We start from the raw sequence: 12,999 nt of genomic DNA on the forward strand, positions 1-12,999 counted from the left end.
TTGCTGCTTGGGCAGTGCTCTCTACATGCCAGGGATGCAAGGAACACTCCCTGATAAAATATACATTGAAGTCAATAGAAAGACTGCCATCAAGTTCAGTGGCCAACTTCATTGTATCAGATCCTAAAATTTTACTGAGAAACCAGTAGCAAGAATTTTGTGCCTAGGCAATTAAAATAGACTGGAAAACATATTTGGTACAATGTATTTTTATCTATTTTGTAAAATAACATAATTTTATTAATATTACAGTCATTGCAATTTGTATTACTGTATACAGTATTACAACTATAATGCATAATTATTTTGTAATTTTATTTATTTAGAATCTCTAAATAATTTAAAACTCAAGGGAAGGGATTAGATTTAAAGATCAAACATGCAGAGACATTTTTATCTAAACCAAAATAGTACTGTAATTTACTTTTGTGTATATCACTTGTATTCTCAATAGCCAGGGAAGTTAATTCTGAAGTAAATAACCTATTGGTGAATTAAAGTATAGTATTGATAAAAGTCATTGTAGCATTATAGTGAACATTTAAATGGGGAAAAACACACTAAATGTATTGTCATTTATTTTATTGTTTTCATGATAAATAGTGTTTGGAAAAATGCCAGCCTTGCCTTATATAATTTCTCTCTCTCTCATTTTATTTTATTTTATTTTATTTTATTTTATTTTATTTTATTTTATTATTGTATTGTTTTTGTTTTAAGGGGTAGATGATTTAGAAAGAATAGAATTGCCAGGGGAAAAGGAGCAATTAGCATGTTCTAAATTTTTAAATAACCTTTAAAAAAAAATCAATGTACCTGTTCACCTAGTTTGGATGAAATAATGAGGCTAAATATTAGAAAGGTACAAGATGCCTTAGTGAGGTACATTTTAATTTTGAATGCTAAAATCAAAATGTAAAATATTCCATCTGTGTTAAATAAAATTATTAACCTCTGAGTAAATAGCATATTATAGCTTATGTTTCATCTAACTGAAGTCTATCCTGCTCAAAATATTTTTTATTTCTCCATGTGGGGAAAAAAATCTAGAAAAGGAATGCTTCCATTTTGTGTTCTGGTGATCTGTTCTATATAAAATCTCTGTAGTAAAATACTTACTTTCAATATCTAAAATATTGTTTAGTGCATAGTCTGTTTTACCTATCTTTTATCCTCTGTGCTAAATTTGTTTGTCTTGATATTAAGCTCTGTAAAATATCTTGTTCTCCAGACTTGCTTATGATTTTGATTATTTCAAATGAGATTGGAAGTGATCGTTAGTAAGATTGTTTCTATCTATGTAAAATCTTAACATTACTGCAAGTGGTGGAAGAGTAAGAGTTAACCATTGTACCACATGTTGGGAAAAGCAGTCCATTGGGGGTTAAATTGCAGAGTCTAATGGAATAATAACTGGTAGCACCATCTGCTGGCCTACTTCTGCAGAAGGAGTCAGTATTTTTAACGACATCTCTAATATTCATGCTGATGCATTTTGATGCTTTGTGCATTCATTTCTTTCTGTGCTTTGTTGGAATCTGGCTATCTGCTTACAGCTGTTGTTGAAATTCTGTTGTCTGGGGAGGATGACAGTCTTTGTCATACCTGAGTAGGATGAACAGTGGATGTATACTTCTCAAGGAAGAAATATGTTGATAAATCACAATGTGCATTTGTGGAGGGTTGTGCATATCTTGGCTGCAGCTTGCTAAATAGGCCATTTAGCAATCTTCTTTCAATGCTTTTCTCTTGAGCACTGCCTGGGGTGGTGAAAAAGCAGAGGGCAAGCCTTTGTCAGACACCAAAAATGTCTTCAGTGAAGAGGCCAAGAGGAAGGGTAAGTGAAAGCCTGAATGAGTGGGAGGAGGAGGGGTTCTTTGGGCTAAAAGGCTAATGGGATTGAATAACCTTCCTTATTACTGGCTGCTGCTGCAGGAGTCGTGCTGCATCGCCATCTTGAGCTTGTTGCTGTTTTCTCCGTCTTGGTTATTTGTTATAGCCTGTAGGCCTTAAGGTGGCATTTTAGTGAGAGATCCTAAACCCTGTTTCCTTCTCAGTGCTGCAGCACTGCTATTAAGCCTTTGATGAGGCACGTATAGAAAATTTATTCAGTGAAGCGCAGTGGATTTAGCCTGAGAATGTGTTTGGAAATTCCTGGTGGCTTTTCCCCATGCTGTAGTGAGAGGCACATTTACGGGTGAGAACATAACAGAACTGTTATCTGCTATTTTTTGTCTGTTTGAATAGGAAATTCCTTCCATTCCTTAAGGTTAAGTAGCATACCTTCTCGTTGATTTCAAATAGACTGCTAATTTTAATGTAGAATTCCTAGTTCTAGCATAAATGATTCCGTATAGATATAACTGTAACAAAGAAAAAAGCAAAAGTTAACTCCTTCAAGTAAGTCTAACACCATGTAATTTTAAATAAATTAAACATGTTTCCTAGCCACTTTACTGATGCAGAAAAGTGCATTTATTTATGTATTTATTTGTTCTTTTTGAAAGCCTTGATTTATTCATGTATCTGTTCTTGTAGTACAACAGTGCTGCTGATTTTATATTTAATTATAGGATAATTATTCTAATTATATTCTAATTATACCATTTTCAGTGGTGTTTTGATGTTTATACCTTTTATTAGTTCCCTACTCTTTCAAGTTTTGTGAAACATATAGCTAGGGGAAATATCATCCAAATCCATTATCGGAGGATAAGAATTGGTGCATCTAGTGACGGAGGTGGTAAATAGGCTGTGAGAACTTTTGAAAATCTGTTTCTCATTGATTTTCTGTATGTAGAACCAGTTTAAATGTAACAATGTGGTGTACTTTATATTGTAATCCATGCCATAGTAGAGTAAAATAATAATTTCCTTTGTTTTTGCATTTGTATATGTTCTCATTCTGTCAAATGCCATGAACTATATTTTCACATTTATTAAGATATTTATTTTCTTAACACATTTTTGTTCTTACAGCCTCCCTCCTCCAAGAAGACTGATGTTTCAGGGACATATACTAAACTGCAGAATACCCAGGTGAGGGGGATGTCTGAAAAGAAACAGAAGAAAAAAGTAGAATCGGAAAGTAAGCAGGAGAAGGCTAATCGCATAATATCAGAGGCAATTGCAAAAGCAAAAGAGAGAGGGGAGAGAAACATTCCAAGAGTAATGAGCCCTGAAAACTTCCCCAGTGTTTCAGCTGAAGGAAAAGAGGAAAAAAAAGGTAGAAAAATTAAATCGAAACCAAAGGACAAGGAGAGCAAAAAACCGAAAACTGGTTCCTCATCCAAAATTAAAGACAAAACAAAAATTGGGTAAGTAGGCTAAAATTGCCTTTTAACTCTCTTCAGATTGCAAACATTTGATTGAAATAGAAACTGCTTATTAATCCATGATATTCCTGCTCTAAATATCTTAAACTCATCTGATTTGTTTACGAAGTAGACTTTTGGTTTGAGTTTTTAAATTTTATTTGATATAAATATTATTTTGTTAGGCTTACTGTTTCTTTTGATTTAACAGCTGTGATATTATATAGAAAGAAACTGGACATCTAATTAGAATATAAGCAAACAAACAATAGTGCAGATGCCTAGAAAATTGAGGTGTTGACAAGAAGGGGCCAAAACATAACAGAGAACTTTTTGATTTTTTTTAAATTACTGTATATCTATGCAAATTAATTCTGTGACCCCTTGAAATTTTGCAACCTTAGCAGGGTCAACATGGGTCAGGACTTGGATGGGAAAACTCCATAGGACACTTAATGTGTTGTAGAAAGTGCTGCTAGGAATTCGGTAGGTGGCAGTCCTCCCTCTGATTTACTGTTGACCCAGTTCTCCAATGTGGGCTTAAAAGATAATGTATAATTTGAGGTATTAACTTTTAAACAAAGCTTAAAACAGAAGTGGTGACCACTTGTGTTTGTGTGGTTTTTTTTAAATATGCTCTTTTTTTGGTGAAAACACGGATATTAAATTAATGTCTTTATCTGTGCTTGAATTTTGGTATTATATACTCAGATATGGAAATATCCTTTTTAGGTCATGCAGTTAATCTCCCTGAAAATGTAAAGTTAATCCCTGTTGTATGTTTTCTAGAGTTTTCTGTGATCTTGTTCTTAAATGGTCCAAGTGTTCCATTTATTTTGGGAGGCTATTCCACATCATCATGAATAATGTTCTGATGATAAATGAATGACACACATGATCTGGAGATTGGGGTAAATGGTAAGGTACCAAAATTTGCAGATAATACTAAACTGCTCAAGATAGTTAAGACCAAAGCAGACTGTGAAGAGCTTCAAAAGTATCTCACAAAACTAGGTGACTAGGCAACAAAATGGCAGATAAATTTTAATGTTGATAAATGCAAATTAATACATATTGGAAAACGTAACCCCAACTATACATTAGGGATGTAAAATTTTGATTATTTCGCTAATCGAACAGTCGATAAGGGCACTTCTGCCTTTGGAGTGTAGCAACACCCCAGGGCTGTTGCTATACTTCAAAGGCGAAAGCGCTGCGGGGAGCACAGGGCCAGTGAGGGACTCAAGCCAGTGGCTTCCTGCTCCCTGCAGCGTTTCAAAGCGGCAGCGCCACTTGTAACCCGGGGGCAGCTGGGGATGCCCTCTCCACCCCCGCTGGGCCACAAGGTGAGGGAATTGACTAGTTGACTAGCCTGACTATCTGATGCATCATTTGCTTATCAGATAGTGAACTAGTTGACTAGTCGTTCACATCTCTACTATGTGTATAAAATGATCGGGACTAAATTAGGTATTGCCACGCGAGAGAGATCTTAGAGTATTATGGATAATTCTCTGAAAACATCCAAGCAATGTTCAACAGCAGTCAAGAAAAGCAAACAGAATGTTAGGAATCATTTAAAAGGGATACAGGGAATATTTTATTGCCTCTATATAAATCCGTGGTACATATAATCTTGAATGATCAGTACAGATGTGGTTGCCTCATCTCAAAAACGATATCTTGGCATTGAAGAAAGTTCAGAAGACAAAAATGATTAGGGGTTTGGAATTGCCATATGAGGAGAGACTAATAAGACTCTGACTTTTCATTTTAGAAGAGAGGAGTCTAAGGAGGGATTTGATAACGGTCTATTAAATTATGACCAGTGTGGAGAAAGTAAATAAGGAAAAGTTATTTACTTGCTCCCATAACACAAGAACTGAGGGTCACCAAATGAAATTAAAGGTAGCAGATTTAAAACAAATAAAAGGAAGTATTTCTTTACACAATGCACGGTCAACCTAAGGAACTCCTTGCCAGAGGATGTTGTGAAGACCAGGACTTTTAACGGGATTCAAAAAAGCACTTGATAAATTCATGGAGGACAGGTCCATCAATGGCTGTTAGCTAGGATGGGTAGGGGTGGTATCCCTGCCTCTCTTTTCCAGAGGCTAAGAATGGGCAGCAAAGGAGGGATCACTTGATGATTCCCTGTTACGTTCATTCCCTCTGGGGCACCTGGCATGGGCCACTGTCAAAAGACAGGATACTGAGCTACATGGGCCCAGTATGGCCATTCTTAGGTTTTTAAACTTTTCCTCATTTTTTTTTCCAACCTAACTTTTTTTGGCCTTAATCTCTTCTCCAGATTTCTTGATGAACTGCACTGAATAATTCCCTTGCTTTTTGCTGCCCACTATTACCTCTATCTCTTTTGGCATTGCTTCTCAGGTTTCTCCCATCTGTTTAATAACTTGTGTTGAATCATTTTTTTTCAAGCTGTATGAACTCTGAGCTTCCCAAGTTGAATCACATTCTGTTCTGTTTTGCTCTTATTTCTAATCTCTTTGTAATTTTTTGTAGGTTTTTTACACCAGTATTAGCCACTTCTTTTAGTTTAATATTATCTGTGAATGTCATTAGTATGCTGTTTACGACCCCTTTTGGGTCATTAATTAATGTATTTAATAAGACCTTATCTAAAATGAATCTCTGTGGTGTACCCAGGGCTGGCCCAAGCCCTTTTGGCACATGCGTGGGCCTGGCCTTGGGGCGCGGGCCCGCCCCGGGGCGCATGGTGCATGCGCTGCCCAGCCTGGCCCGGCCAGCGCTGCTGGTGTGCGCGCCGGGCAGTGCAGGGCCCCGCAGCCGTGGGGGGAAGGGCACTGTTGGCCGGCGCCGCAAGGCCGGTGCTGCAGGAGCCGGGCGCACAGCTCCTGATGGCAGCTGTAAGGGACGCCACGTGCCCCTTACAGCTGCCATCAGGCGCTACTCATCGGTTGGCGCCCCGGGCAGCTGCCCGGCTCGCCCATGCCTCCGTCCGGCCCTGGGTGTACCGTACTAGGCTTCTCCCATTCTTATAACTGTATAAAAATGAATAAATAAATGTTAATTACTCTTTTGTTTAGTTTTTGAGTCTGTTTTCAGTTCACATAATGATCCGTCCATGCCAGTATGGATTGATTTGAAGCAAAGATTTCATGATGGTATCAAATGATTTACTAAAATGCAAATATGCAGTAGTGAAGTACAGGTTGGCACCCTTGGGACCTGACTGGTCCTAAACCAGCTGGACCAGGGAAGGTCAATGCTGGCCCCTCTGCTGCCACTGGCTCAAGGGCTCCGCTTTGGCAACAGCAGAGGCACCAGCATTGATCTGGTGAGGACTGGTGGAGGATGGGAGGGGGCTTGGAGGAAGAGGCAGGGTGGATGCGGAGCCCCAGGAGTGCAGCCCTGCGGGATCACATGGAGTCCCATGGCAGCTGGGCTGCACTTCTGGCTCCTGCTGCCAGGCTCTGCAACTCCCCTGCCTCTTTCTTTTAGGCTGCTCCGTCCCCGCTCTTCTCCCTCACTCCCTGAGCTTACACGCCACAAATGAGTAATTGTCTGCACCCCCAGAAGCTCAGGGTGAGCAGGGGAGGAGTTGCTGGGCACTGGGTCCAGCTCTTCCCTGTGAGTGAACCTGCCTTGGATTTAGAATTTAAAAATGCAAAAACAACTTGTCTTAGTGGGCTTTACAGTTTGGAAACTTTCTCTTTACCATTAGTAAGGCTGTTAGCCTCAGCGTGTTTATTAATTGCAGCCTTGTTTACTTTGTGGAGGTAGTTAGTTTCATATATTAACTTGTTGTGTAGTGTTATTGTGTACTGTTGTACCCCAGAGATGGCTGCATTTTATTGGCAGAGCACTTTGATCCTTCTGGGTGAAATGAATTGGAAACTTTTTAATTGTATGTTGTATGAAGAAGACTAACAATATGAACAAAGTAAAAACATTTAAAATTAAAACTGAAACGCTACCCATGGTTTAAAATTTCAGGCTTAATAATGCATAGTCTAATTTTGAAATTAGGAACTAGTGAATTAAACTTATAATTACACTGCTTTTCTGCATTAAATGTGTATTGAGCAGGGAAATAAGAATGTGCAGAACTTCTCAGAATGTCATGCCTGCTTTTTACATATAAGAACCACAAAGCTGTGGCAGTGAAGTGTCATCAGGATGCATAAAATGCATCTACAACTACTGTGCATTAATTAGATCCCAATCCTGTGAATACTGCCACACATGCTTAACTTCAAACTCATGGGTAGTCCTGTTCATTTGAGTGAGACTTTGAATATGTTTATATTAAGCATAAGTAGGTTTGCAGGATTAGGAGCATAAATTAGTATTTTTTTCACTCCCTATCTACTCAGAAATTTATATAAACATTTTCTGCCACAAATTTTTTCCTAAAAATGCACTATCATACAGAGACCATACCAGAAAATTTTTAGCCCAAATATTGATGTTTTGGTAATCTGTGAAAAATTGAAAATACTGCTAGAAAGAAAATTCTTGAGATTGCTGCTGCTTTCATTTTAGTGTGTGTGTGTACACATGTGTGCATAGATAAATGTGACACAAAATTCTGATGTTTCTAGTGATTACTGTGCACGCAGAAAGCCATGGCTACACTGGCCAATGTGAAGTGCTGGCAGCTACAGTGCTGCTCACGGAGAGCAGCAGCAAAAACGCTATTTGGTGTTCATGCTGTCAGCCACCTGTGCATTAGCATGACCACTCTTGAGGCACTTGCATTCCATTTCGGAGTGATGCATATGGGCAGTTGTCACTGAGCACCACCATAAATATGTTTGCAGGATTCTGTCCTGGGGGGACACCTGGGTGTTGCTGCAGCAGCGGAGGTGGAGGGCAGAGAAGAGAACTGGATTAAGTTCCCCAGCACTGCACCTAACGTATGCCTCCAGTTGTGCGTGCCTTCTTCTGTGTGTGCTGCCTGAGGCAGGAGACCTGAATTCCTGCAAAGAGAGAGGCAGAGGTTTGTGGGGAGATGTGAGGCATCCTGGGTCCTGTCCCAATGCTCTGTGGTGCATCGCTTTGCATCCCAGCAACCCCTGCACTTCCATCTGCATTTGGAGCCACCTTTCAATGGCTTCTGTGCTGCTCACTTTGCTTCCTTGGTGTGCAGGAATGGATTCCCAGCTGTTGGTGAAAATGCTGATAGATCTCACTTTTGAACCTGTCTTCTGACTTTTCACACCAAGTCTCACTGTGATAAAAGAGGCTATACCACCCCACTAGATGTAAGGAGAGTCCTGGCCTTTTACCTGAACACAACAAAGGCTTTTAGGACATCTGCTAAACTTTTCTTTTCAGTATCTGCAGAGTCTCTCCAAATGGGTCTCAAAGAGTATTAAACAGTGTTATCAGATTTGCAACATGACACCTCAAGCTGGCATTTGCACTCCCTCCAAAAGATTGGTCTCCTTTTCTGTTGCCTTCTTCAAAAAGTCCCTATTTCAGGAATCTGTAGAGCAGCAACCTGGGTGTCAGTCCATAAGTTGGCAGATCATTATGCAATTACTGGGGTCTCTGTCTCTGATGCCATCTTTGGCTCCACAGTATTGTCACCCATAATGAACTATGATGCGGTTGGGGAAGAGGACGCCCAGTGTGGGGTGAATGCGCCTGTCTCCCTTACGTGACATGCATTAGGGATGTCAATGTGTAGTTGACTACACAATTAACCAATAAGCTTTGGCTGTATCAGAAGTAGCAAGTCGGGGAGCAAAATGGGAGCCGATGCCCTCCTCACACCTGTGCTGCTGCCTCTGAGAGGCAGCAGTAAAGAGGGTGAGGGGGGGCACGAGGGAGCCATTACATGCGGGAAGCTGGCTTTTAAGCCAGCTCCCTGCGCATATTGGCTCACAGAGAGCCTCTTGCTCTCCCACACAGCTGCCTCTCTCTCAGCATGGGGAACAGGAGAGGCGAGAACTGATACATGGAGCCTCCTCTCTCTCCTCCTGCCTCCCACAGAGCGTGCCCCCTGCCCTCCTCACCCTCCTTCCACTATAGGTGGAAGGAGTGTGATTTTTCTCAGCCCTCAGTGTGGGGTTAACCCTCCCTTGCCCAGTGTGGGATGAATGTGCCTTGTCACACTGACTTGGCTCCGAAGTCCCAGCCATCTAGTGGAGGTACTCCTTGGGAGTCACCTACACTGGGACATTATTTGTAGAAGTAACAGTGACAGTGTTCTTTGAGACGTGTTTCCCTATGGGAGTTCTACAACCTGTCCTCGTCCCTCTGTTTCAGAATTCTTGTCAAGGACTCTGTGCTAGAGAAGGCGGGGGGTGGGAGGGAGAAAGGTGTTATCCCATGTGTACTAAACAGCCCCTGCTGCCAAAGTTCTCTCGCAACAATGCAGGGATACAAGCACACCTACAGTGGAGCACCCATAACGTCTTGAGAAGTCAGTGTTATGGCAGAAAGCAATTAATTTGTTTTCCTTCTCTCACTTGTATTTTTCAGAAAAATGTTGGCAGCTCTCCAAAATAACACAAACATTTCAAGGCTGGGATTCTGCTGTGACTGCAGCAGAAGCACATTCTGTACTGGGGGGGACACCTGGGAGTTGCTGCAGCAGGGGAGGTGGAGGGCAGAGAAGAGAACTGGATTAGGTTACCCAGCCCTGCACCTAACGGATGCCTCCAGTTGTGCGTGCCTTCTTCTGTGTGTGCTGCCTGAGGCAGGAGACCTGAACTCCTGCAAAGAGAGAGGCAGCCCTTCAGTGGGCCTCCCTGTCCACTCCCTCTTAGATGCTGCATATTGTCCTCATAGCAGTTTCTCCTCAGTGATAACTTTCTGCCCATTAATTTCTAATACTTGAAATGATAGCATTGTATTAGGGATGTAAAATCCCATTTAATGAATCAGTCAATCAATCAGTTAACTGATTAAATGGAGGTGGGCAGGGGGGTGGGAGGGTGGAGCTGTTTCAGCTCAGCCAGGCTAGAGCAGCCTCTCAGTCAACCTGCCAGACCAAGGCTGGAGCTAGGAATGTGAATGGATAACCAGGATAACTAGGAATGGTTACTGGCAAGCATCACCCTAACCATGTACTGGTTAACTAGTACTTGGGAGCAGCTTGCAGCCCACTGGGGTCAGGAGCCAGCCCCAGCTGCAAGCAAGAGGGCTGGGGAAATTTTCTGGCTCCTCTGGGGGAGCTGGCTCCTGACCCCTGTGACCAGGGCAGGCCATGGATAGAGGAGCCACTTCCGGTTGCCAGTTGATCAGTACCCAGTAAGCATCACCCGGTGAGAGTGATGCTTACCGGATATCTGGCAAACCAGTTACCCATTAACATCCCTACCTTGCATGATACAGTGATGAAGATTTAACGGTCAAGCCTACCGATGATTGATGATGAGGGATTGTTACATGTAATAGTTTTGTACATTTGCACGGGAAGCTGCAAATAAGGATTTTCCTAATTTTCAGATGTTTAATTTTGCAAACAAAATTGCATTATTTTAACACATTTTATAATATGTAATATACAATGAAACGCACAAAATAAAAAGAGTGATATGAGAGAGAAAAATGTTTGGCAAAGAACTTTATGTAGCAGTTTTAAACACAGGGAATTTGTAAGTAAATCGTAATTCCCCACATTATATGGGTTCATAATGGAAAATCCTGCAAGATTGCTTGCCAGCAGTAGATTAATTGTTAACATTATCATAGCAAAAATTCTATCTAGCATAGAACTAATAAAATGACTATTCTTAAAATATTTTCCTAGAGTTATGAGACCAAAATTATTTTCTAATGTAATTTAAATATTCATTAGTTGAAAAGTGTGCCTGGAGAGTGCATAATAATCTTATGCCAATAATATTATCTATTTGTAAGTTTATTTTAATCTTCTAAAAAATTAAATCCTATAATTAAGGCTAACATTTAGTTATAGGTATTTTTACTAAAAGTCATGGGCAGGTCACAGGCAGTAAACAAACTTGCCTGTGACCTGTGAATGACTTTTACTACTTGTGTCTGACTAAAACTTGGAGAAGGAGGGGGAAGCTTGTGGGGACAGCACTGGAGGTGCTGTAGGTACTGGTGGGGTTGGTGCAAGCTCTCTCCCTAGCTCCTGGAAAGCAGTGACCCTAGATGCTGGAAAGTGGTGACCTCAGCTCCTAGCTGTACATGCTTGCTCTATTTTGACCAAGCCCTAATTCTGCAGGCCACTGGGAGCTGTGCAGGTGGTGGCAGCATGTGGAGCTATGACCAGAGCCCCCCAGGTAAGCACTGGCCCAAACTGCAACCCCCAGCCTCGAGGTTCCTCCCAAAATCCTGCTACTGGTAGGAGGTTGTGAGGAGCTGCTCAGGAAGTTCACAGGCCAGGCATATCAGCGGCTGTAGAGGTCGCAGAAAGTCATGGATTCCATTACCTCCATGAGAAACATGGAGCCTTACCTATAATTAATAAAATCATGCTTTAAAAGTTTACCAAAGCAACATAGACACACACAAAAATAAGGAGAGTTTGTTAGCAAAACATACAAATTACAAAATTCATATTCTATTAAAGCCGGTTCAAACTCGTAAGATCTTCATGGCCGGGTTTCTGTCTTCCTGTATTTGTATACAAGTTTGAGTACTTTATGGGCATTAATGCAATATAAACAGAAGGATGGGATTTGCAGAGTGGCCCACAGTAGTTAGAGGAAAGTCTAGTGATAGCTGGGCACCTAACGCCTATAAGCCCCTTCTGAAAATTGCAACTAAATAATAATGATAATAAGTGTAACAGGACTCTCACTATATTAAGGACTGTGCTATTACATGACATGGTTAGAAGAGTAGGTGCCTAGTTTGGAAAGAAAAGCCTGAAATAAAAAAATTTCTTATAGGAATATTTTCCTAATACATCATGATCTTCCCTGAAATTGGGAGAGAAAATTGATTTTCTCACTGGGATTTCAAATTTCATTATTCTGGGAGGAAACTTGGAAGACAAAAGAAATAAACTTTTTTTTTTTTGAATGGGGATGTACTGCAGACTACTCCTCAGACAAATACATATAAATAAATACAAATACAATTGACATCTTAACGTCAATAAAGGCAAACAGCAGCGGCAGGAACTGTCAAGGTCACATGTATTTAAGAAGCTGGTATTGTGTTTTTTAAAAAGCAATTCTAATTCTTCGAGTGATTGTTCATGTTCATTCCACATAGGTGCACGCACACTGCATATGCACATTGTTGGAACTGTTTCCCTTAGCAGTACCCATTGGGCCAGCAGGAGGAGCCCCTGGAGTGGCGCCACTATATCTGCTAATATATTACCCTTGCTGGCCCCCCCCCCCCTCCCCGCAGTTCCTTCTTACCGCTTCTGACAGTCCTTGGAATGTGCTTTGGTCTGCAAGTGCCTCTGCAGTTGTCACCTGTTGTTTCATAGTTAGTGTGTTTACAAGTTTCATTGTCGTTACCTGGTTCTGAATAGTTGTAAATAGTTGTTAAGTGTTAGCACTTAGCTGGTAGTTACTTCCACACAGAGCTTGCTTTGCGTTCCAGGTGTATGCGGTGGGGCATGCCTGGACCCCAGGCTTCAAGCCCTGTCTGAAGTGCCAGAAGCCTATGCCATGTGGGGAACTCCACGAAACCTGCTTCAAGTGCCTCAGAGAAGCCCATCTGTCCAAAAGTCGTTCAAAGGCTTGTCGTGCACCGAGAG

General features: G+C 41.1%; 1 protein-coding gene across 13 annotated transcripts in view; it reads left to right on the forward strand.

The window, feature by feature from the left end:
- The window catches only part of CHD9 (chromodomain helicase DNA binding protein 9), a 218,551-nt gene that overhangs the window by 53,952 nt on the left and 151,600 nt on the right, over positions 1-12,999 (forward strand). For 10 of the 13 annotated variants that reach the window (XM_075940258.1, XM_075940265.1, XM_075940262.1 and 7 more), the window contains one exon: positions 2,980-3,317. In XM_075940258.1, coding sequence (XP_075796373.1) covers positions 2,980-3,317 — 338 coding nt within the window. Of the gene's footprint in view, positions 1-1,261; positions 1,838-1,910; positions 2,198-2,979; positions 3,318-12,999 lie in introns of those variants that run through there. The other 3 variants (XM_075940266.1, XM_075940267.1, XM_075940270.1) reach the window with 2 other exon arrangements.

The sequence above is a fragment of the Pelodiscus sinensis genome, chromosome 12 (assembly GCF_049634645.1).
Source record: "Pelodiscus sinensis isolate JC-2024 chromosome 12, ASM4963464v1, whole genome shotgun sequence".
Classification (NCBI taxonomy): domain Eukaryota; kingdom Metazoa; phylum Chordata; order Testudines; family Trionychidae; genus Pelodiscus; species Pelodiscus sinensis.